This window comes from Bos javanicus, chromosome 14 (genome assembly GCF_032452875.1).
Source record: "Bos javanicus breed banteng chromosome 14, ARS-OSU_banteng_1.0, whole genome shotgun sequence".
Lineage (NCBI taxonomy): Eukaryota > Metazoa > Chordata > Mammalia > Artiodactyla > Bovidae > Bos > Bos javanicus.
In genome coordinates this window covers 16081646-16106955 of record NC_083881.1, presented here as the reverse complement: position 1 = coordinate 16106955, position 25310 = coordinate 16081646, and the positions used below count along the sequence as shown (strand labels likewise).

Here is a 25310-nt window from a genome sequence, read left to right as displayed (position 1 = left end):
GTAGGCGAGCAAAGATGCCAAGTCATGGGTCTGACTTGTGTATCGTCAAAGTGTGATGAGAGTTTGGTGTATGGGGTTTCTATGACCTAAGACTTTCTTAAAGAAGCTGTACTTAACTTGCTTGGTTGCACAGCTGTCTCAGTACCCAGACGGTTTAAGTCACAGAACTTTTGCAGAAGGGGGTTGTTTCGGGATAGGAGAACCCTGGAAATGCCCGTGTAAATGCTCACCTATCACATCCACCCGTTCTGCCCCGACAGCCACAGCACACCATCCCTGACGTCTTCATCTGGATGCTGAGCAACAACAAGAGGGTGGCATATGCCCGCATCGCCGCCAAGGACCTGCTCTACTCCCCCGTCAGGGACCAGATGGGTCAACACTGCGGGAAGATCAAAACTCATTTCCTCAAAGTAAGTCTGTGCTATTTTTGACTCAAAGACAGGAAATCTCTGTTTTTCCTGGGTTACACAGAATTCCTAGTATGTGTCCAGATTTATGACTCAACCCCAAGACTGTCAAAAATCCGGGGACAACTAGAACATCTTGCCCGCTCTTGATTCAAGTTATGTTTAAGTAGACCATCCTAATATTTTCCATTTTTCCTTTTTTTTTTTTAAATCTAGTGGATGTACCCTAAGGTTATTTTAAATTTTACTTCTTTGATTATTGGGGAGGACGAACATTTTTCTATTAGTTTCCTCTCTACCTTTTCTCTTGGGTAATGTATCATGGCATCATCTCACAAGTTCATCTATATCTTTAAACTAGATTGCAAAGAAAATTACAAGAGGAGAGGCTGATATTCCACAGAACTAGTTCAGGAGTCCTGATGACTTTACATTGTAGGTATATGATAGTCTTTTCATCTTGGCTCCCTGCACCCTTTGTGGGTTATAGGCACAATCTCTGGATAGAATCTACTGTCTTTAAATCAAGATTTAAGCCTTTCCTGGAGATCTTGGGTATTTTAGTTCTACTACAAAGAAATTTCTATCCCAGAAGTGGCCTTGAGCAAACATGGAGAAGGAGTGGTCCCAAAAGCTTGTGTGCATGCATGCCAAGTCGCTTTAGTTGTGTTCAACTCTTTGCAACCCCATGGACGTAGCCCTCCAGGCTCTTCTGTCCATGGGATTTTCTAGGCAAGAATACCATAGTGGGTTGTCACCTGCTTCTCCAGGGGATCTTCCCGACCCAGGGATCAAACCTGCATTTCTTGCATCTATTGCTTTGGCAAGCGGGTTCTTTACCACTGAGACACCTGGGAAGCCCTGATCCCAGATTAGGGGAATATTAATCTAGAGGAAACAAAACTACATCATCTGAAGACATGGCTAGGGAATAGTAAATCTGGAAAGGCAGTCAGGGTTCCATGGTTCCTGTTCCAAGATTTTTCTTTCTCCCTAATTTAATATTCACAACGCTATTAAAAATGCTGGAACAGAATTTGCAGAGCTCAGCCCAATCCACCACCCAGAGTTGTGTTCTGAAGCAGAGTTCTCCAGCTTCAGTCTCAGAAAAGGACACCCATTACCCAAAGCAAGCTCTTCCTGAGAGGAGCTGGCTGCACTTGCCAGAGGGGGGCGCCCAATCTTCTTTTTCTTTTCTCCCTGGGACACGTGTCAATGCTGAGTCCACCCCTTCTCAGTCTCGTTTCCACCTCTATCCTGGCTTCTGCTCCACAGCCCTGAGTCTCATCTCTTCTTTTCAGGCCTTTAGCTTTCCATTTAGCTTTTTCTTTATTGTTGTTCAGCCTCTCAGTTGTGTCAGACTGTTTGTGACCCCATGGACTGCAGCATGCCAGGATTCCCTGTCCTTCACCATCTCCTGGTGATGCTTTTCCCAGGATGCAGCAGAAAGTGGTAGCTGCAGACATCCTTCCAGGTCCTGCCACAGAGTGAAGTCTCTACAAAGCAAACACTTCTTTCTCTTCCTAATACTGATGGGCTAACTTCAACACAGTTTGTGTGAATGACCATCTTTCTTTCCTTTTTCTGACTGGCCATGATTACCCTTCTTTGTAAGCCAGTTGGCATTTCACCAGGACCGTGGAGGGAGGTGGGTGGGTTATGGGAGAAGCTCAGACTTTAGCATTCTGTCTTGCATAACTTGTACACATTGGTGATCATAGTTTTTTGATGCAGATTTGCATTCTTTAGTATTTTTCGGTTTTTTTTTTTTTTCTTTCCCTCCCTGCCTTGCCATGCTATTCATAAAAGGAAAGAAGTTGCTCTGGTTGGTCAGGCTTCGGGAGCACATGAGAGAAAAGAGATTGGGGAAGGGGGAGCAGGGAAGACACAGCCCAGGCTGGAAATGAACATGAAATTAAACGTGGGGTGTTGCTTCTATGAGTACCTCAGAAGGCGTTCAATGATGTTGCGTGAGTTACAGCTTGGATTCCTAAGTGAGAGACTGCACTGTCTTGCAAGCAAGTTCAATGTGTGTATTTTTTAAAATTTATTTAGTTAGTTTTTGGCTTCGCTGGGTCATTTTGTGCTAAGTTGTGTCTGACTCTTTGCAACTCCATGAACTGTAGCCTGCCAGGCTCCTTTGTCCTTGGGGTCATACAAGCAAGAATACTGGAGTGGGTTGCCATTTCTTTCTCCAGAGGATCTTCCCAACCCAGGAATCGGACCCAGGTCTCCCGCACTGCAGGTGAATTCTTGACCATCTGAGCCACCAGAGAAGTCTTTGTTGCTGCATGAGCTTTTCTCTAGTTGCAGAGAACAGGGCTTCTCTCTAGTTATGGTGTGCCGCCTTCTCATCATGGTGGCTTCTCTTGGTGCAGGGCACAGGCTCTAGGGCATTACCAATGGCCTTCCGTAGTTCTGGTAATTGTGGCTCTTGGGCTCCAGAGCACTGGCTCAGTAGTTGTGGAGCGCAGGCACAGTTGCTCCATGACATGTGGGATCTTCCCAGACCAGGGACTAAACCCTTGTCTCCTGGATTGGCAGGCAGATTCTTTACCACTGAGCCACCGGGGAACTTTTAAAAAGATGTGTAACCTACAAAGTTTAGGCACGCGGCCATGGTCCTTGTATAACAGCGCAAGATATTAGCCGAGTGTTAGGTTTTAACCATGATTCACACATACAGGTTGTTTTCAGAGCAGCAGAGATGTAGGATGTTTTGTGGTTTTGTTTTAAGCAAGGGATATCAGTCTGGCTTGAGGCAATGCAATACAGTAAATGAAGAGTCTTGCCACTCATTGAAATAGTGGTCCTTAGGTCAGCAGGATCAGCACTAATAGGGAGAATGCAGAATCTCAAATCCTACCCCACACCTTCAGAGTCAGAATTTGCATTCTACCAGATCTCCAGGCAACTCACATGCATGGATACACATATCAGTATGTGAGGAGGCCTAAGAGGATGGGCTCTGGAGCCAGGTGGAGCAGGGTTAAGTCTTGGCTCTATTCCTGCCTTGCTCTGTGATGTTGGACAATTGTCTTAACCTCTCTGAACCTCCACTTCCTCATCTTTAAAATACACAGCATGAAAGAATTTGTTTTATAGTTATCATGAAGATGAATGATAGCCTATGGCTTGTTAATAGTATGCAAGTGATAGGACCTTCTGGACTGCAAGGAGATCCAACCAGTCCATTCTGAAGGAGATCAGTCCTGGGTGTTCATTGGAAGGACTGATGCTGAAGCTGAAACTCCAGTACTTTGGCCACCTCATGCAAAGAGTTGACTCATTGGAAAAGACTCTGATGCTGGGAGGGATTGGGGGCAGGATGAGAAGGGGACGACAGAGGATGAGACGGCCAACTCGATGGACATGAGTTTGGGTGAACTCCGGGAGTTGGTGATGGACAGGGAGGCCTGGCATGCTGCGATTCATGGGGTCACAGAGAATCGAACACGACTGAGCAACTGAACTGAACTGAATAGGACCTTCTGTGTGTAGGGACATTCGACCAGGGCCTGGGACAATGTAAGTGCTCAGCACATGTAAAATATTATCATTAGACCAAGAAACAGAAAATTCAACAAATATTTACTGAGTGCTTCCTGGGTACGAAGTACTCTTTTAGGCATTGAGGACATCACTGTGATATGACAAAAATCCTACTGTTGTGAACTGAAGGCCTGTGATGGATCCAAATGGCAGATTTTTTTTTTTTTTTTATCACAACAAAATAACCATAGGCTCTCAATAGCTATTTGTTAAATTGAACAAGTGCTTAGCACATTTTAACTATTACCATTATTACCGTGGGCTTCCCTGGTGGCTCAGTGGTAAAGAATCCGCCTGCTCTGTAAGAGATGCAGGTTTGATCCCTGGGTCAGGAAGATCCCCTGGAGAAGGAAATGACAGCCCACTCCAGTATTCTTGCCTGGGAAATTCCATGGATAGAGGAGCCTGGCGGGCTACAGACCGTGGGGTCGCAAAGAGTCAAACAACAATAACAATTATTATTGTAGAAGTGATGAATGGAGAGTTATTTATCTTATAGTTTTAAAAATCCTGAGTTGCAATTATGGTTCTCTTACTAACAGCAAAATGACCTTATTCGTCTTTTTAAAGCTGAATAAACAATGACGTCCTACTCCCTCAAGAATAAAATCTAAACTCCTCCATATACTCAGCAGGATTCTACAGCCTCGTCTGTGTCTTTCTCTGTTTCAGCTCTTTCTTTGCTGAAAGCTTTCAGCAGATCCATCCGTGGCATAGCGTAAGCATTCAGTAAACGTCAGCCCTTAGCACCACTCTTAGTTCCTGCTCTTGTAGCTTTGTTCAGGCACTTTCCTCTTCCTGGGATGCCTTCTCTATTATCCAACCCCAAAGTACTTATTAAAACCCACTGGAATATGTGAGTCTTTTTTTTCCTTCCAGTTTTATTGAGCTATAATTGACATAGAGCACTGTACAAGTTTAAGGCATACAGCATAATGATTTGGCTTACATATATCTTGAAATGACTATCACAATAAATTTAGTGAACATCCATCACCTCATATAGATACAGAGTTAAAGAAATAAAAAAATTTATTTCAGTGATGAGAATTCTTATGATTTATTCTAACTTTTTCATATGTAACATCAGTGTTCATTGTATTTTTCATGTTGTACATTACATCCGTAGTATTTATTTATCTTTAACTGGAAGTTTGTACCCTTTCACCTTCATCCAATCCCCCTTGCATACCCCCTACCTCTGGTAACCATAAATCTGGTCTCTCTTTTCTTTTTTATTATGTACATATGTATTTATTTGACTGTGCAGGGTCTTCGTTGCTTTGCACAGGCTTCTCAGTGAAGTGGTGTCTCGCGCTGTGGAGCACAGGCTCTAGGCACATGGGCTTCAGGAGTTACAGCACGCGGGCTCAGTAGTTGTGGCTCATGCACTCAGTTGCTCTGAGGCATGTGGAATCCTCCCAGACCAGGGATCGAACCTGTGTCCCCTGCATTGGCAGGCAGATTCTTATCCACTGCGCCACCAGGGAAGTCCTAATCTCTTTTTCTCTGTTTTTGAAGTATAATTGACCTACTATACTATGCTCGCCTCTGTTACACAACGTAATGATTTGATATTTCTGTACATTTCAAAATGGTCACTATGCTAAGTCTGGTTATGATATGTCACCGTACAAAGATATGGAATATGAGAGTCAAAGAAAGGGTGGAAATGCCTGCTGCTTCTTCTCTGGTCCAATGGCATCTTCTCTCTTACACTTGACTTTGAGTAAGTGAATGCAGGTCAGCCTCCTTGTCTAGATGTGAGCTCTTGGAAGAGACCCAGGACTGTCTCTAGTCCTTGAGACGCCCTTCTGGCTCTGTTCCCTCTGCAAGGTCTGGTGACACCTGGTGGCAGTTGCTGAATTGGGTTGCTTAGAATCTTCCTGGGGAACTCACAGAGAAAGATAGGAAGGCAGGCGAACAACCAGGTGTGATTTGGGTTCTGGGGCTTTCCACAAGTGCCTGCGAAATTGTCAGAGCAAGTGGTAGCCTCTCCTAGCGGGATTTTGTGACTCTCGAGGGGAAAGAAGTGGTGCAGAAGAAAGAGGAATTGTGTATTGATGGGAACGCCTGAGAAACAGAAGAGGCACTTTAGAAGAGTCAACAGTCTGGAGAGCTGGCCACTTTCAGAATGCGAGCCTGGCTGGAAGTACTGAAGACGGCCGAGTCTGGGGCCTGGGACTCCCTAGATGGGATGTTGGTGATGGTTTAGTCACTCAGTCTTGGCTGACTCTTTGCCGCCTCATGGACTGTAGCCCACCAGGCTCCTCTGTCCATGGGATTCTGCAGGCAGGAATGCTAGAGGGGGGTTGCCATTTCTTTCTCAAGGGGGTCCCCGACCCAAGGAATCCCCCAATCCCGGTGGAAATAAAGGAGCCACTCTACATTGAGCTGTGTCCTTCACCTGTTGAGCACGCATGCACCCATGCACAACATGTATGTTGTGTATACACAGCACTCAAACTGGCACACACATAAACATACAAATTCAAATCTGAGTGCATTCAAAGAGGGAAAACAGGGCAGTGAGGGAATTTGAAATCACACTGTGTGAAGAAAGGATGAAGGAAGGAGAGGTGTCCAGCCAGGTAGAAAGGATGTGATAAGGCAGGTAGGTTCCTACAAGCCCACAGGGGCCTGACCTATGGGAGGAGCATCTGAGTTTTTCTGAATGAAGCAAAGAGGCAGAGGCTATGGCTGAAACTCTAGGCTATTGGAAGCTCTGGGAAGGGAGATTTCAGCTCAGTGTGGGGAGAGGCAGGCTGTGTGGGTTCACGGTCCAGAGCCCAGATCTGATTTCATCTCCCCTGATTCAAGTCCTGGCTCTGTCCCTGAAAAGCTGAGTGATCTCAGCCACTAGAAATGGCTTACCTGAGTAACCCAAAAGATTCGGATCAGCTAGTCAGTTAATTGGATCCAGGACACTTTCTTCATGAATGATGCATAAGCCAATGATGGATAAAAAAAGCTTTGCTAAGCCTGTTGATATTTGGTGTATAAGACATTGAAGATTTTCAGTAAAATGAACACTTTCAGTTAAAAAAAAAAAAGAGCTATATTATCTTAGGAACTTATTATAGTTAGCCTTTCTGAGCCCGAGTTTTCTTCTCTCTAAAATAAAGGCAATAACCACACTTACCTGTTGCTGCTGCTGCTGCTAAGTCGCTTCAGTAGTGTCCGACTCGGTGCGACGCCATAGACGGCATCTCACCAGGCTCCCCGTCCCTGGGATTCTCCAGGCAAGAACACTGGAGTGGGTTGCCATTTCCTTCTCCAATGCATGAAAGTGAAAAGTGAAAGTGAAGTCGCTCAGTCGTGTCTGACTCTTAGCGACCCCATGGACTGCAGCCTACCAGGCTCTTCCGTCCATGGGATTTTCCAGGCAAGAGTACTGGAGTGGGGTGCCATTGCCTGTTAGGTTTAAATGATCCAGGGCTTGGAAGTGCTTCATGCAAGGCCTGTTTAAGCTTCAGGGCCCATTAAACCTGGGTCCTTCTCTAAAATCATGTGTTGTGCCAACTAGGGTCTTTGGTCTCATTTTTATACAAGCCCCAGGGAAGGAGCTCAAAGAGTGAGGCCCATATGGTTCCTACTAATGAGACAATCTTCCTTGTAACCTTTCCCCAGCTTCCTGGAAAACGGCCGGCTGGTTGGTCAGTACAAGCAAAAATCGACGTGTACCTGTGGCTGGGCTCCACCAAACACTCTAGCACCATTTTGAGCAACTTGCCAGCAGGCTATGAAGCAGAAATGTCCTCCAAAGCGGCTGGCATCCATCACCCACCAGCCAACCTGCTCTACCAAGGTATGATGCCCACTGGGCCAAGAGGGTCATGAGCTGTCTCTGGTGGGCTTCTGAGAAGACAGTAAGGAGAGGTAAAATGCATGAGTTACTTGCACAGGATCAACTTATTTGCCTCTCTTAATACAATATCTAAATTTTCCTTCTGACCTTCCGATGTCCATTTAAAAAGAATGAAGTCATTAAGCATATCTAGAGTACACACTTTTCTGTTAATAGAGTGTAATGAGTTTCTTTGTAGGTGGACGATATAGATTGAGTTTGTATTTTAAGCAAAAGATGTCTTTTAAAGAAACATCAGTAAGTTCTTGTGCTCATAGGATCTGTGGAATTGAAGCAGATTTTCTTTTACATGGCATTGGGGTTTTGACCCAAAAAGAGCAGGCGTTTATGTTTTCCAGTAATGACCCAATAGGAACTGATATCACTGGGGTCACTCGCGTTTCTTTGATTCTTTACTTGGCTACTTTTAGAAATTCAGCATGGTCTATGTAATCCCTTTTTCTATACAGATATTTTCAATGAGTGCCATCATGTTTACATTTTCACATAATTCTTCTATTTTTTTATTGTGGTGAAAGTCACATAATATAAAACACACTCTTTTTATCATATTTAACTGTACAGTTCAGTGGCAAGGGCTTCCCAGGTAGCTCAGAAGTAAGGAATCTGCCACCAACGTAGGAGACACAGGAGACAGGGGTTCAACCCGTGGGTTGGTAAGATCCCCTGGAGGAGGAAATAGCAACCCACTCCAGTATTCTTGCCTGGAAAATCCTGTGGACAGAGGAGCATGGCGGGCTGTAGTTCATGGGGTTGCAAAGAGTTGGACATGACTGAGTGAGTAACATTTTCACTTTACCCAGCTAGTAAACTATCTCCAAACTCTTCTTTCTTTCCATTGCTTCCCATCTTGTCTTTAGAGAGTTTTCATCTTTGGGTGAAAACATCCACATCAAGTTATCTTTTTATTTTTGTAGACACTATCTCTAGAGACCCAAAGTACCTGGGCATATTTGCTGTCCCAGCTATTCAAAATTCAGAGGAGAGGAGAGATTTTTCCCAAAGCTTTCTGATCCTCTGAAGCATGTTCTTTTCACAGGGTGACCTAATAAACTCTTTCTGCTGTGCCTTGACATTGATGGCTTTGGCCACCTTCCACACCTCCTGGAGAATTTGGTCTCTTCATTCATTTAATGCTTCAGAACATATCCATTCAACCAATAATACCAATAATTAGTTTGCCCCTGCATATGGAAGGCACAGCGGGAAAACTAGTGAGGGCTTGTAGAGCCTAGTGAGAGCTGATCCTGGCCCTCTGAGGGGGCCATCAGACGTGTCTTTAATAACCACACGTGGAAAATGAGCCATAGCCCAGAAGTGGACTAAGCATGAAAGCTAAGAGGAAGCCACTTTACTAGTCAAAGAACAGAGCTGGTAAGACTCAAGGTTTCAGGAAAACAAAAACCTAGCCTAAGTCCATGTCGCCTCCTGAAGTTGTGCAGGGTCCTGTCTACGTGGCTGCACTGGGGGCTCTGCTAACATTCTGGGGTTTAGGCACTTTGGGGGGAGCTGGTGGGCGTTCTCAGGGGATGAGCCATTCTCAAGTTCCCTCCCAGCTGAGAGATGTGCCACTGATGTAGCCTATTAAGGAACACGTGGGCTCTCTCTTGACATACCCCAATCAGGAAATTCCTAAACCATCTGCTGAACATTTCTTTGTTTACCGTCCCTTTTAAGGAGTTCTGTTGTGTAAGAGAGTTAAAGGCAACAAATGAATATAAAAAACAAGAGAGGCCATGCGTCAAGGATCACTAAGTCCATGGACCAAGGAATATAATTAAGTCACCCCCTCCTTGGGGTCCCCACCATCCCCTGCTCTGCCCGCTGCTGCCCGCAGCCCTCTCTCTGCTGCCCAGCCCATCGAGCAGCTGTGCTCACTCCTGCCTTTCACCTCCCATGTCCTCTGCCTATATCTCCTGCAGGACACTCAGCCCCAGCTCCTGTCATGAATTGATGTGCTTGGCTTATCATCTGTCTCCTCCCTGGAGCTCCTTAAGGGTGGGGGCCCTTTTAGCTGCTTCAGAATCCTCAGAGGCCAGAACTGCACCTGGTACACTGTAGGCACTCCAGATGCTATTGGCTGGCTGAATGGGGGATGGATGGCTCAAGACTTCATTGAGTTTATTTTTTAACAGCTTTTTATTTTATATTGGACTATTGGGCTTCCCAGGTGGCACTAGTGGTAAGGAACCTGCCTGCCAGTGGCGGGAGACATAAGAGACATGGGTTCGGTCCTTGGGTCGGGAAGATGCCCTGGAAGAGGGCATGGCAACCCACTCCAGTATTCTTACCTGGAGAATCCCATGCACACAGGAGCCTGGTGAGCTACAGTCTATAGGTTCACAAGGAGTCGGACACGACTAAGGCAGCTTAGCAGCCATTCACACACAGCCAGTTAACAATGCTGTGATAGTTTCAGGTGGACAGCAAAGGGATTCAGCCACACATATGTATCCATTCTCCCCCAAATTCCCCTCCCTTATTGAGTTTATGGAAGCAAAGATAATTTGTGGAACCATCCCTTTCTTATACACACACACACACACACACACACACACACCAGAAACAGGAGAATTACTAAGAGATAAAATATGGTACTTTATTTTTTAGTTGAAGTATAGTTGATTTACAATATTATCTCATTAGGTGTACAGAATAATGATTCAGTATTTTTGCAGAATTATATTCCATTATGTTATTATAAAATAACATGGCTATAATTCTTTGTGCTGCACAATATATCCTGTTGCTTATCTATTTTATACATAGTAGCTTGTATTGGTTCATCCCATGGCCCTTATTTGTCCCTCCCTCTGTCCCTCTCCTCTTTGGTAACCACAAGTTTGTTTTCTATTAATATATCTGTGAATCTGTTTCCATTTTGCATATAGATTCAAAACACCATGATATTTCAGAAAGAGATTTAGACTTTGTAACCTGAGAGAAATGAAATCCGGGCTCTGGCATTAGCTGTGCAATCTTGGAAATGTATCTTAGCCTCTTTGTGAGCCATTTCCCTCATGTAGAAAATGAAGATACTGATGTATATTTCACGAGTTGTTATGAAGATTAAAACCCAAAATGTGGTGAAAGCAGCAAGAAGAATGCCCGTCGCCAAAGTACCCATGACCACGACCTCTTCCCCCATCTGCCCTGTGACCATTTTGGTCTCAGCGGCTGTCGGTGCTCATGGTCTCCCTCATCTGTCTCTGGATGCACCCACAGACACACAGCACACACAGGCACCCACCCACTCACACTCACCATTCCTAAGAAGCCCGCTAATACACACCCCTTCCCATTATTTGTCCACAGATCGTCACGTCTTTCAGCTGAGAGCTCACGTGTACCAAGCCCGGGGCCTCATCGCAGCCGATAGCAATGGACTCTCAGACCCTTTTGCTAAGGTCACGTTCCTTTCCCACTGCCAGACCACAAAGGTAACCAGGGAAGCCCACCTGCTTTCTCCTTGCAGCCCACTGCTGAGCCACAGCAGGCCCCAGGAAAGAAAAGGGAGGAAAAAAAACAAAACAAAACAGGGCACATTGCAAATACTTGTGTCTCTAGATGTGTAGGTATTTTAGACCCAAAAACATGGATGCAAGGAAGGACAGATGTGGAGAAGGTCTACTGATCCTATATGATCTGCTGTCCTGAAGCCAAGAGGTCAAGTACCCGAAGCAAAGGCAGACTGGGGAAGGAAGGAGGGATAAGCGGGGAAGGAAGGAGGGATGAGGAGGGAAGGAAGCTGGCATCCTCAGCTCCTCCTTCAGTGATGGGCACAATGCCCATCACAGTGGGAAAACGAATGAACGAGAAAACAGCACCATCGGCATGAGGCTTGTGCTGTAGTTTCTACTGAGGGGTCTCGGTGGGGAGGAAAGCTTTCCTGCTTTGTTGTCAGGAAGCCCTAGACTCTGTATTTCCAGCTGGGGGTCTTAGCACACTTTTAACCCCTCTGCAATTCAGTGTCTCTAGAAAATACTGCTTGCTGATGGATGCTATGAGGATTCAAGGAGATGGATCTATGCCTGTTTCCTCTGGTTTCCTCCTTTCCTGTGCGCTGAGCGCTGACATATGAAAAGAGGCCCTAATCAGCACATGCCCAACAGGCTGCCTTTCTTGTGAAATCGTGTTCTGTAAGGGTTTACTCTGTTCTCTGAGGATTCAGTGTTTTGAGGGAGGGGAGCTCAGTAAAGGCTTTGCCTAACTCTGGGAGTTAAGACAGAATTAGGACACAGAGAGCCCTGAGCTTACATTCTATTTCATCTACTCTCCAGCTGCCTTTATTCACTAAACCTCCATTTATCCTCTTAAAATAGGACTGTTGAGAAGAATCAAAAAGTTAAGTGTACAAAGAGATTGATAAGTAGTGGCCATTCCCTTGGCTTATATTAAGAGGGCTGACATTTCTCTCCAAATTGAGGCCATAACCTGGGAGACTGTGTTTTGATTTACAACACAGATTGAGATCATCCTCTGAACTAGCATCTTGTCCATTTCACCAGCTCAGGAGGAGTGAGGAGTGCTTGCTCTGTGCCAGCTCCTAGGCTGGGCTCAGAGGAGCTGGGGCACCAGACTCTGAGCTTGCACAGTGTAGGATCTGGGTGGGGCTGGGCAGTTCTTTGGCAGATGAGCTGGCTGTACTATGCTAAACCCCATGGTACTGGACCCCAAGAGCCACATGGAGAGAAGGGTTGGCTCTGCCTGGGAGGAAAGTCAGGAGAGACCTCAGAAGGAAGGTGACTTCATCCTCATTTAGCGAATAATCATGAAAACCTGAAGATTTCAGACTCCTTTCTCTTCCCTGTGTTTTGAGAGGCATTACATAGTATAGCAATTAGGAGTATAGAATCTAGAGCCCTTGATTAAAAGCAGGAGAAGGGGACAACAGAGGATGAGATGGTTGGATGGCATCACTGACTCAATGGACATGAGTTTGAGCAAGCTCCAGGAGTTGGTGATGGACGGGGAAGCCTGACATACATACTGCAGTCCATGGGGTCACAAAGAGTCAGACACGACCAAGCGACTGAACTGAGAGCCCTAGTGCCTGGGTTCAAGCCTGAGCCCTTCCATTTATGAGCTGTGTGACCTTAAGCAAAATCCTCTTTGTCCTCAGTTTATTCATTTCCGTATTTGCTTCTGTAAAATAGGGATGGTGGTATTGTATCTGCCTCCAAGAGGATGCATCACCCAGGACAGTGTCTTGTTTATAACAGCTCCTGGGTAACTGATTGTTAATATTGCCATTGAGGCTTGCCACCAGAAGCAAGGGAGATTCTCAAAAGGGGGACCCCTGGAAGCCTTCTCTGCCTGCACAGCTTGGAGTTCCAGGTCCTCAGAGGTGATCTCAGGGCTGGAGGGTGGAGGAGGGACAGGGAGTTTGAGTGAGTTCCCTCAGCTGATGTGTAATTCTCCTTCTATCTTTCATCTCTATATGGTTTCTTCATTTGATTTAGACTCACATCTCAAAAAGCTTCCCTGGTGGCTCAGATAGTAAAGAATCTGCCTGCAATGCAGGAGACACAGGTTCAAATCCTGGGTCAGGAAGATCCCCTGGGGTAGGAAGTGTCTACCCACTCCAGTATTCTTGCCTGAGAATCCCCATGGACAGAGGAGCCTGGCAGGCTACAGTCCATGGGGTCACAAAGAGTTGGATATGACTGAGTCACTAACACTTTCACTTCTTTTCCCAAAGGGACAGATGACATTTATTTATCAAATAATCATTTGAAAGGGAAACAAGTTCTGTTGAATCCTGGATACTTCATACTTTTGAACCAAGTACCTAATTTTTATTAATAATAATATTAGCTGTCATTTATTGAAAACTACATCTGTGCCAAGCACAATGCTAAGCTTTTTATATGCATTTTTGTCTATATCTAACTGCAGCCCAAAGGTTTAGGATAAACAGAATGATCTCTGTTCGTTTCCAAGGCAAACCATTCAATATCACAGTAATCCAAGCCTATGCCCCAGCAGTAACGCTGAAGAAGCTGAAGTAGAACGATTCTATGAAGACCGTTTAGAACTAACACCCCAAAAAGATGTCCTTTTCATTACAGGGGACTGGAATGCAAAAGTAGGAAGTCAAGAAACACCTGGAGTAACAGGCAAATTTGGCCTTAGAATACGGAATGAAGCAGGGCAAAGGCTAATAGAGTTTTGCCAAGAGAACGCACTGATCATAGCAAACACCCTCTTCCAACAACACAAGAGAAGACTCTACACATGGGCCTCACCAGATGGTCAACACTGAAATCAGATTGATTATATTCTTTGCAGCCAAAGATGGAGAAGCTCTATATAGTCAGCAAAAACAAGACCAGGAGCTGACTGTGGCTCAGATCATGAACTCCTTATTGCCAAATTCAGACTTAAATTGAAGAAAGTAGGGAAAACCACTAGACCATTCAGGCATGACCTAAATCAAATCCCTTATGATTATACAGTGGAAGTGAGAAATAGATTTAAGGGACTAGATCTGATAGATAGAGTGCCTGATGAACTATGGATGGAGGTTCGTGACATTGTACAGGAGACAGGGATCAAGACCATCTCCATGGAAAAGAAATGCAAAAAGCAAAATGGCTGTCTGGGGAGGTCTTACAAACAGCTGTGAAAAGAAGAGAAGCGAAAAGCAAAGGAGAAAAGGAAAGATATAAGCATCTGAATGCAGAGTTCCAAAGAATAGCAAGAAGAGATAAGAAAGCCTTCCTCAGCGATCAATGCAAAGAAATAGAGGAAAACAACAGAATGGGAAAGACTAGAGATCTCTTGAAAAAAATTAGAGATACCAAGGGAACATTTCATGCAAAGATGGGCTCGATAAAGGACAGAAATGGTATGGACCTAACAGAAGCAGAAGATGTTAAGAAGAGGTGGCAAGAATACACAGAAGAACTGTACAAAAAAGATCTTCATGACCCAGATAATCACGATGGTATGATCACTCACCTAGAGCCAGACATCCAGGAATGTGAAGTCAAGTGGGTCTTAGGAAGCATCACTACGAACAAAGCTAGCGGAGGTGATGGAATTCCAGTGGAGCTATTTCAAATCCTGAAAGATGATGCTGTGAACATGCTGCACATTGGAAATTTGGAAATTTGGAAAACTCAGCAGTGGCCACAGGACTGGAAAAGGTCAGTTTTCATTCCAATCCCAAAGAAAGGCAATGCCAAAGAATGCTCAAACTACCACACAATTGCACTCATCTCACACGCTAGTAAAGTAATGCTCAAAATTCTCTAAGCCAGGCTTCAGCAATATGTGAACCATGAACTTCCAGATGTTCAAGCTGGTTTTAGAAAAGGCAGAGGAACCAGATATCAAATTGCCAACATCCACTGGATCATCAAAAAAGCGAGAGAGTTCCAGAAAAACATCTATTTCTGCTTTATTGACTATGTCAAAGCCTTTGACTGTGTGGATCACAAGAAACTGTGGAAAATTCTGAAAGAGATGGGAATACCAGACCACCTGACCTGCCTCTTGAGAAACTGTTATGCAGGTAAGGAAGCAACAGTTAGAACTGGACATGGAACAACAGACTGGTTCCGAATAGGAAAAGGAGTATGTCAAGGCTGTATATTGTTACCCTGTTTATTTAACTTCTATGCAGAGTACATCATGAGAAACACTGGGCTGGAAGAAGCACAAGCTGGAATCAAGATTGCTGGGAGAAATATCAATAGCCTCAGATATGTAGATGACACCACCCTTATGGCAGAAAGTGAAGAGGAACTAAAAAGCCTCTTGATGAGAGTAAAGGAGGAGAGTGGAAAAGTTGACTTAAAGCTCAACATACAGAAAACGAAAGAAAACGAAGATCATGGCATCTGGTCCCATCACTTCATGGGAAATAGATGGGGAAACAGTGGAAACAGTGTCAGACTTTATTTTTGGGGGCTCCAAAATCACTGCAAATGGTGATTGCAGCCATGAAATTAAAAGATGCTTACTCCTTAGAAGGAAAGTTATGACCAACCTAGATAGCATATTCAAAAGAAGAGACATTACTTTGCCAACAAAGGTCTGTCTAGTCAAGGCTATGGTTTTTCCTGTGGTCATGTATGGATGTGAGAGTTGGACGGTGAAGAAATCTGAGCACCAGAGATTTGATGCTTTTGAACTGTGGTGTTGGAGAAGACTCTTGAGAGTCCCTTGGACTGCAAGGAGATCCAACCAGTACATTCTAAAGGAGATCAGTCCTGGGTGTTCTTTGGAAGGAATGATGCTAAAGCTGAAACTCCAGTACTTTGGCCATCTCATGCGAAGAGTTGACTCATTGGAAAAGACTCTGATGCTGAGAGGGATTGGGGGCAGGAGGAAAAGGGGACAACAGAGGATGAGATGGCCGGATGGCATCACAGACTCAATGGACGTTTGAGTGAACTCTGGGAGTTGGTGATGGACAGGGAGGCTTGGCGTGCTGCAATTCATGGGGTTGCAAAGAGTCGGACATGACTGAGCGACTGAACTGACTGACTAACTGAACTAGTGTCCTCAGTCTGCAGATGGGGAAGGTAAGGCTTGGAGACGCTTTAATTATTAATAGAAGGTGGTAGAGCCAAATTATGCTGGGAACTCAACTGGTAAAGAATTTGCTGCAATGCGGGAGACCTGGGTTTGATCCCTGGGTCAAGGTAGTCCATGGGGTCACAAAGAGTCGGACACAACTGAGCAGCTTTCACGTTGCCTTCCCAGGTGGTTCAGACGGTAAAGTGTGTGCCCGAAATGCGGTAGACCTGGGTTCGATCCCTGGGTTGGTAAGATCTCCTGGAGAAGGGCATGGCAACCCACTCCAGTATTCTTACCTGGAGAATCCCATGGACAAAGGAGCCTGGTGGGCTACAGTCCATGGGATTGCAAAGAGTTGGACACGACTGAGTGACTAACACCTGTGGAGCTAGGATGGATACCCATGTTGGTCTAATTCCAAAGTCATTTTGCTTAACCACTCTGCTTCCATTTTGGACCAATACAGTATAATAACATATATATGGAATTTAGAAAGATGATAATGATAACCCTGTATGAGAGACAGCAAGAGAGACAGAGATGTATAGAACACTCTTTTGGACTCTGTGGGAGAGGGCAAGGGTGGGATGATTTGGGAGAATGGCATTGAAACATATATATCATATGTGAAATGAATCGCCAGTCCAGGTTCGATGCATGAGACAAGATGCCTGGGGCTGGTGCACTGGGATGACCCAGAGGGATGATATGGGGTACGGGTACAGGGAGGGAGGTGGGAGGCAGGTTCAGGATGGGGAACATCTGTACACCTGTGGCGGATTCATGTCAATGTATGGCAAAACCAATCCAATATTGTAAAGTAATTAGCCTCCAATTAAAATAAATAAATTCATATTTTTACAAAAGAAAACTAAAAAAAAAAAAAAAAAGAAAGGGTTCTAGATTCCCTCTCCTGTTGCAGTGTGTGCTGCCTCCGTGGGACTAGTCTTTGTGTGACATGCCCAGCTCATGCATTCTTCAAGGTGGAGAAGGCTGAGCTGGGGGCTCTACAGTCATAGCTGAGCTGGTCCACCATTCACCTGTAAGCACGTGTCTGAATGTGTTGCTCAAGGAAAACTGACTCTGAAGGGTGGGTTCTGCAGCAAGTCCTTTATAAGTGACCTTCCCAACCCAGGGATCAAACTCACATCTCTTACATCTCCTGCATTGGGAGGCTGATTTTTTACCACTGCGCCACATGGGAAGCCCCTTATATGTGACTTAATGGTACAAAATAATTCAGACTGGAAATCCAGCTATTCCAGACACCACCAAGGATGTGGAACTTGGAAATCTTGTGGTGATAGAGTAAAGGGAATGAGAGACAGCTCCCGAAGAGAAAGACTTTGGGGATAGAAGGGGAGGGAGACTGTGTGGCTAAGATAGAAGGGGAGGGAGACTGTGTGGCTAAGATGGAGCTTCGAGGAGAAGGACAGGGATCTTAGCAGGTGGGGAGCGTGGAAGCTGAGATTTCAAACAGGTGGATGCTGAGTCCTGAGGAACAGGTGTTCTCTTATTAAGACACGAGTTACCCAGTGACCAAGACTGGCATGCAGTAGGTAGTCAATAAATGTTCACTCATTTATAAATGTGTGTGGCTGGGGTTGATTAGGGTGGGCAGTAAGCACTTATTGAGTACCTACTGTATGCCAGACACTTAACATGCTTTGTCTTAAACCATGGTCATAACAATTCTACAAGGTAGGTACTAAGTCCATTGAAGTGAGTAAGACTAAGGTTCAGAGGGGCTGAATCACCTGGTCAAGTAGGACATAGGGGGATGGTGAAACCAGGGCTCTATTCCAGGGGTGTCTCTGAGACTAAAGCCACACTCCATCCATGCCATCTCACTCCTTCAAAGAGTCAAACTTCAGTTCAGTTCAGTTGCTCAGTCATGTCCGACTCTTTGCGACCCCGTGGACTGCAGCACGCCAGGCTTCCCTGTCCATTGCCAGCTCCCAGAGCTTGCTCAGACTCATGTCCATGAGTCAGTGATGCCATCCAACCATCTCATCCTCTGTTGTCCCCTTCTCCTTCTGCGTTAAACTTCAGTGTTACTTGAATCTCTCCAGCAATGTCATTGAACCAGTTTTTACAAGCATAACCTCTGAAGGAAGCTCTGAGAAAGTGAGGTGAGTTGTGCTCACCTTGGCAAAGAAGTTGTTATGGAATCCAAGCTGGCTCTGCTCGCTGCATGACAGGCCAGTGAATCCTAGAGACGAGGGGTTGAGGAATGGAAGAGACTTTAATCCATGAGCCAGCTGATGAGAAGATGGCAGCTATCACCTCAAAATAACCATCTTGTCAGGGCCTGGTTGCCAGGTGCTTTTATGGATCAGAGATGGGGAGAGGCGAGGAAACAAAGTAAAAAGACTATTCAGTCCTTGCAAATATCCCCTAGAATGGCAAGTCTCAGATAGGGGGATGTGTTAGTTTCATTACCTTAGAGTCCTTGCCAGGTGCAGGGCTCAGGTTATGTCCCTGAAGCAAGCCATTATGTATGTTTATAATAACAAAAAAGGGTTAAAGTCAAAGAAGCAGATCCAGTGTAAATTTAAATTTAACCCTTCCCGGTTACAAAGTGGGAGAATGTACTTTTGCTCGGGTGAGCCTTTCAGTACCTCTCAAAGGTGGCCACATGTCCTTTCACTCATGGGACAAGCCAATACCCACTCATTACTTCATGCAAGTAGCTATCGAACACCCGCTCAGCACAGGATGCCATGTGATACTGGACACTGTGCCAGCACTTTGAAGGAATAGATATATAATGAACGAAAGATTGAATGCTAGCCTCTGGAATCTTACCAAGCAGCAATTATAGCCCCAAGTGCCAAGGAAGCCATCAGAACATTTCTGTAGGAAAGATGCTGTGAGAATTATAAATTGCTTTGGTATTACACTCTTGGGGGCAGCCTGCAAAAATGATCACATTTTTATTTTCAAAAGCAACCTGAAAACACATGTTTATTGTGATGTCAGTCACCTTCACAGGGGAACTTAGCATTGCAATGCTGTAACTTCTGTTCGTGAGTTGGTGGAAGCCATTCTTTTCCTGTCCAAAGAATTAAGATTTTCTCTGGAACGTAATGTTCAAAACCTCACTGTGTGAGAGGCATAAAATACTCCAAAGGCAAAAAAGCAAGGAAGGAAGTTGTGGAATGTGCGATATTTTTATGGCTCACATAAAAAGCAATAAAAATATTATTTCGTGATCACAGTGCAAATGATTTAAGGCCGTGACTTGAAATGGCTCTTGATGTAAAACTCTGAGATGACAGTTTTATTTGGACCTTGGAGCCTAAGCAGTTAGTTAGTTCAGGCCAGAGGCTCTCTCTAATCCCTCCTAGAGAGAGTGGTGCGCAGTGGAAATTTCCTCAGGATCCAGCAGCTGCTGTGTGGTCTGCATTATGCTGTGAAATCGTCCATTTGCCTGCACTGTCTGGGAGGCTGTGACTGTGGCCTGTTTCCAGTACTCACGTATGAATGCAACAGTTTTTGCCTAGTTGCAAAGTCCACCCATCCTGCAAGCAGGCCTAGCTTCTGGCTCTGTAAAAATGGCATGTTTCCAAACATCCAGTAAAATAGAGGATGCAAGTCCATCACACCCTAGCTTCTAAAGGTACTGCTTGAATGGCCTGGCAGGGAGCGCTGAGCCACTTCTGGTGAGACATTCATGGTTCTGGACAAATTATGTAGTTTGGTTGTCCTTTGGTTTCCCATCTGCATAATGGATGCAGCTAATTTCCACTGTCACAATTTGCTATGGAGGAAAGAATGATGTCATGCAAAATGGTAAGGATTATTTTGAAGACCCTAGTCAGTTCAATACAGTCAGATTAAGTAGCCAACAGCAGTAGAATTCCACAGGAATATTAACTTGAGAATCTTCTTTTGAGTATTTGATGACACAATTTTATTTGTTAACAAATGAAGAATCACTAAATCTCCCTCATCCTCAGTTTAGCCTTTCACTGGGCTTCCCAGGTAAAAGTATCTGCCTGCCAATGCAGGAGATGCAAGAGATCCCTGAGTTGGGAAGATGCCCTGCAGGAGGAAATGGCAACCCACTTCTGTATTGCTTGGAAAATTCCATGGACAGAGGAGCCTGGCGGACATGGGGTTACAAAGAGTTGGACATGACAGCACAACAAGAACAACCAAATGGAGATAATATTAGCATCTACTTGGTGAGGATGGATGAAGTTAGCAGTTTGGGCCAAAGGATCCAGGTTAAATCCTGGTTCTGCCACATGCTCACTCTGGACAAGTGAGCATTGGCTTATGCTTCCACCTCCCAGAATTGTTGGGAAGTTTGAGCGAGACAGTGTATGTGACGCACCGCAGCCAACACACAGTACGTGCTCAGTGAAAGGTAGCTGGTGTCATGATGGAAGCACCACTGCGAGGATTAAGCTGGAATTATGCTTGCAAATGCCTTCCCTGGTGGCTCAGATGGTAAAGAGTCCTCCTGCAAAGCAGGGACCCAGGTTCAATCCCTGGGTAGAGAAGGTGCCCTGGAGAAGGAAATGGCAACCCACTCCAGTATTCTTGCCTGGAGAATTCCAAGGACAGAGGAGCCTGGCGGGCTCCAGTCCATGGGGTCACAAAAGAGTCAGACACAACTGAGTGACTTTCACTTTTACACTCGTGTTTGCAAATAGGGTGGCAATCAGGTGGGGTACTACTCATGAAACTTAGGTAAGCTCCTCCAGGGCAGGGAGTCTGCATGCCTAGCATCCGGTACTTAGTAGTATATTAATTTCCTTTGTTGCTTGAATGTTGATCAAGTGAGCAATGATGTTAAGGATGTGTCCTCTTTACCCTTCCCAGAGCCCCCTCCAACTTGATCGAGTGAGTGTTGGCTTTTCTCTTGGCCCCACCTTACAGGTCATTCCTGAGACCCTCTCCCCCACCTGGAACCAGATGCTCCTGTTCAATGACCTGGTGCTGCACGGAGACCAGAAGGAGCTGGCAGAATCCCCACCCTTAGTGGTGGTGGAGCTGTATGACAGCGACGCGGTGGTGAGTGTCTCAGGGCTGCACTGACCGGGCTTCACCAAAAACACTCTGTTTTCAGCCACCTTCCTTTCTTTATCCAGCCTGGGACGGTGCCTGGACGCAGTTCTCACCTGGGAAAAACGCTGATTTTACAGAACTAGGGAAATCAGTGACGATCATTTGTTTTACTAATGGGTTGTTTTTTTTTTTTGCTTAGATTACCCTTTAGATTGCAATTAAAATAGGATCTGATTCACAAAAGTTCAATCAACATTCACTTCTTTAGGAATATAATTATTAAGGCCACCCATAGTTGTCCCCAGTCCCCAGCGGGCTCTATATTCTATTGCTGCTAGTAAAAAAAGTCCATGCCTTTTGAAAACAGAAGGTCTTTACTGATCTCCCTGGCTGGAAGCAAATGGATGTATTGTCACCGATTCAGTCTTGTAACTGGATCTTCTTATTTTGGTTGTTGCTTCCAAGCCCTGAAACAATGCATTTATCTCCATCTCATTTCTGTTATGATGTTAGCCAGACTGCTTCCTCTCCAAAGATGTCTGTGTTCTGAAATGCTGGGCCAGTTCTAAAGCTTACTGGAGGATTTTTTTTTTAATCACTGAAACAAATCTTTTTCTTTTTTAAACTAAGAAGTCTAAAGGGAAAGGCAAAGGCTTGTTTTAATGTTTTCTTTAATGTCTTTACCTCCTTTGGAGATTGTAGAAGCACAAATAATACTAAGTACAAGAGTTGTTGCAAGAAAACTTCCTAAAGCCTCCTCACCTCCTCAGAGCAGCCTGGCAGCTCCGACCTTCAGCCAAGGTCAGGAGGAAATTTGGATGGGAGAACTGGAGAGCATGAAGCCCCTTCTGGCTTTGGAGAAGAGGAAACAGAAGCCCAGAAAGGTCAAATGCCTTGTTCAAGGTCACAGCTGGCTGGAGGCACAGCCAGAACTTGAATTTAGCCTCCTGTGTCCACTTTTTCCTGCACAAGTGGAGTGGCCATTGTGACTGTCTCCCTTTAGACATACATATTCAGCTTCTCCTTGTCACTCTCTGGACTCCATTCCCCCATCTGTAAATTTGGGCTAAGTGGTATATTTATGGGCTTCCCCAGTGGGTCAGTGGTAAAGAATCCTCCTACAATGCAGGAGCCTCAGGAGACGTGGGTTCAATCCCTAGGTCAGGAAGATCCCCTGGAGGAGGATACGGCAACCTACTCCAGTAGATGTGTGTTCTACTGCTGTGCCTAGAATATACACTTTCTGTAAAGAAGGTCACAAAATAAACACCTTTTTAATAGAGTCCATAACAATATGATTCCAATCTTAAGTATTTTTATTTGACAACCAATAACAACAATCAAGGGCTGCCCAGGTAGCTCATCAGTAAAGAGTCTGCCTGCAATGCAGGAGACACAGGAAGTGCAGGTTCAATCCCTGGGGCGGGAGGCTCCCCTGGAGGAGGAAACGGCAACCCACTCCAGTATTCTTGCCTGGAAAATTTCCATGGGCAAAGAGAGGAGTCTGGCGGGTTACAGCCCATGGGGTTGCAAAGAGTTGGCCACAACTTAGCACGCGTGCGCGCGCACACACACACACACACACACACACACAAATATACACAACAGCAATCAGTCATCATTAAAAACTGAGACCCACCCACTGGACTACAGTGGATTTCCCTTTGTCTGTTTGCTTTTCAGACCCTCTTCTAGATCTCCATTCATTGATTGCCTTCCTGGGCCCCTCCCCAAACCAAACTCTGTCCAGAAAAGAAAGCCTACATTCTCACATCTAAAGGAAAAGAAAATGTAGGAGAGAAAGAAAATATGAACTTTTTTTTGCACTTTCTTCCTTGAGATACGTGTTGATGTGCAAAAGATTCTGTTCACACCCGTGGGCTGCCGCCATCACAATCCCATGGTGATGATCAAATTTTAGATTCTGACTCTGCAGGACCCAGCTTCCAGTCTCTAGCTTTCTCTCGTTACGCGGTGCCTGTGCCCTCATTCAAGTCTGCCGGCTCTGTAAGAAATTAGTTTACATTTGGCACGCAGGTTGCTTCAGTTTATGTTTACTCTTTTGTTTCCAGGGCTCGTTTTAAGTTAATTTTTCTGAGCTAGGATTATGGACAAAATAATTATGCAGCAGATCATTCATTTCATATCCAGCTGCCCTAACTCCACTCATCCCCGGAACAGGTCTGATGGTGCCACTGGATATCAGCAGGCAGCTTCGTTTGTTTGTTTTCCCCCTCGCCAAGCTTCCTTTTACAGCCGGGAATGCAAATGCTGGTTCATGAGTCCAAAGGCAATGAAGCAGCACAGGTGTTAAAACCCAGCCTCAGCCAAAGAGAGTATGGGCCCTGTCCTTGGACTTGGAGGTCACTTATCCAGATAAGTGAAAGCTCTTTTACTCTTGGATCAACAAGAGCTTGGATGAGTGCCTGCCCTGTGCCAAGAGTGAATAAAATAGGTAATCCTGCCTGCCTGCCTGGGACTTACATCACAGCTGTTCTTGAGATAAACAGCAAAGCAGCCCCAGGCTCCAGCCCCAGGCTGCTTGGGGTGGAACCAGAACTGGGAGCAGGCACTAGGAAAAGGCAGAAGATATACCATCAAGTAGTTTTTCAAGAAACTTACAAACAAAGCCATTCTAATACTCTTTTACTGCCAAGAACAGTTGGGCAGAATTGCTCTATTACTTAAACATGCTGATCTTAATCACCATCATATTACTATGCGTGTGCTGTGCTTAGTCACTCAGTCGTGTCCAGCTCTTTGTGACCCCATGGACTGTACCCCACCAGGCTCCTCTGTCCATGGGGATTCTCCAGACAAGAATACTGGAGTGGATTGCCACTGAGCACTTACTGTTTACCAGCTGTTGTGCAAAGCACATACATTATTACATTAATCATCATGGCCCTGTAAACAATGTACCTTTTTTTAAAAAAGAAATTCACCCAAGGCTTTACTGGGGCCCCTGCTGCAGCAGTGGGGGAATGAGAATCGACAGGTTCCCTTGCTGACTTGCTCCCTGAGAAGGAGCAGCAAACTTGTTCCTTATATGGGGAGAGGGTAGCACTGTCCTTAGGTGGTTTGCCCCGCCTTAGGTGATGTTGTGTGCAGGGGACATGCGCAGTACCCTACTTTTGCTCTCAAAACAATGTACTTTTAACCCCTTTTTAAGCATGAGGATCAAAATGGTTGAGTAAATGGTCCAAGACCAGAGATCTAGAAAGTAGTAGATTTGGCGTCTCCAACTCATGCTTGCCTGGACTCCAAACTTGTGTCTCAGCCACAGTGGTGCCCTGCCCTGGAGATCGTTCAGAATGTGTGCTATCACTTTATTTTCCTTTTCCCTTTCAAGTCTACCCGGGGTGATTATCTTCATTCCACTGAGCTCAATACACTGAAAAAAAGAGATAACCCCTAAGGTGGTCTTCAGCCAGGAAGCCCCTGAGATGACCTTAGAGTTTTCCCTGGGAGCCCAGATAGATTCTATTGCTCCCCGAGCCTATGGAAAAGGACTAGAGGGGCTTAGCAGAAGAAGACAGTGAGGCATGTAGACAGTAGTAGGAGGGAGACATGAGGCTGATGGTTTTGTGAAGGTTAATTACAAAATCACACTGAGACACGAGGTAGGTGACCACAAGGAACAAAAATTCTTATCTTTTCTGCCCTAGGGAAAGCCAGAATATTTGGGTGCCACTGTGGCTGCTCCTGTGGTGAAACTAGCTGACCAGGACTACGAGCCCCCCAGGCTGTGCTATCACCCCATCTTTTGTGGGAACCTCTCTGGAGGGGACCTCCTTGCTGTATTTGAACTCCTGCAGGTAAGTGGACTGGAAGCGACAGCTGCACTAGCCGTCCATCTAGTCTACCCGGCCAGAGAAGCAGCCTCACAGGAGGTGCACATCCATCACTCTGTGCCTGGTCCCTCACCGCTG

General features: G+C 45.3%; 1 protein-coding gene across 1 annotated transcript in view; it reads left to right on the top strand.

Annotated features, from left to right (window-relative positions):
- FER1L6 (fer-1 like family member 6) overlaps positions 1-25310 on the top strand; it is a 174220-nt gene that overhangs the window by 88076 nt on the left and 60834 nt on the right. Inside the window, exons 18-22 of the mRNA XM_061438664.1 lie at positions 261-413; positions 7593-7770; positions 11146-11270; positions 21250-21384; positions 25047-25196. Coding sequence (XP_061294648.1) covers positions 261-413; positions 7593-7770; positions 11146-11270; positions 21250-21384; positions 25047-25196 — 741 coding nt within the window. The remainder of the gene's footprint in view (positions 1-260; positions 414-7592; positions 7771-11145; positions 11271-21249; positions 21385-25046; positions 25197-25310) is intronic.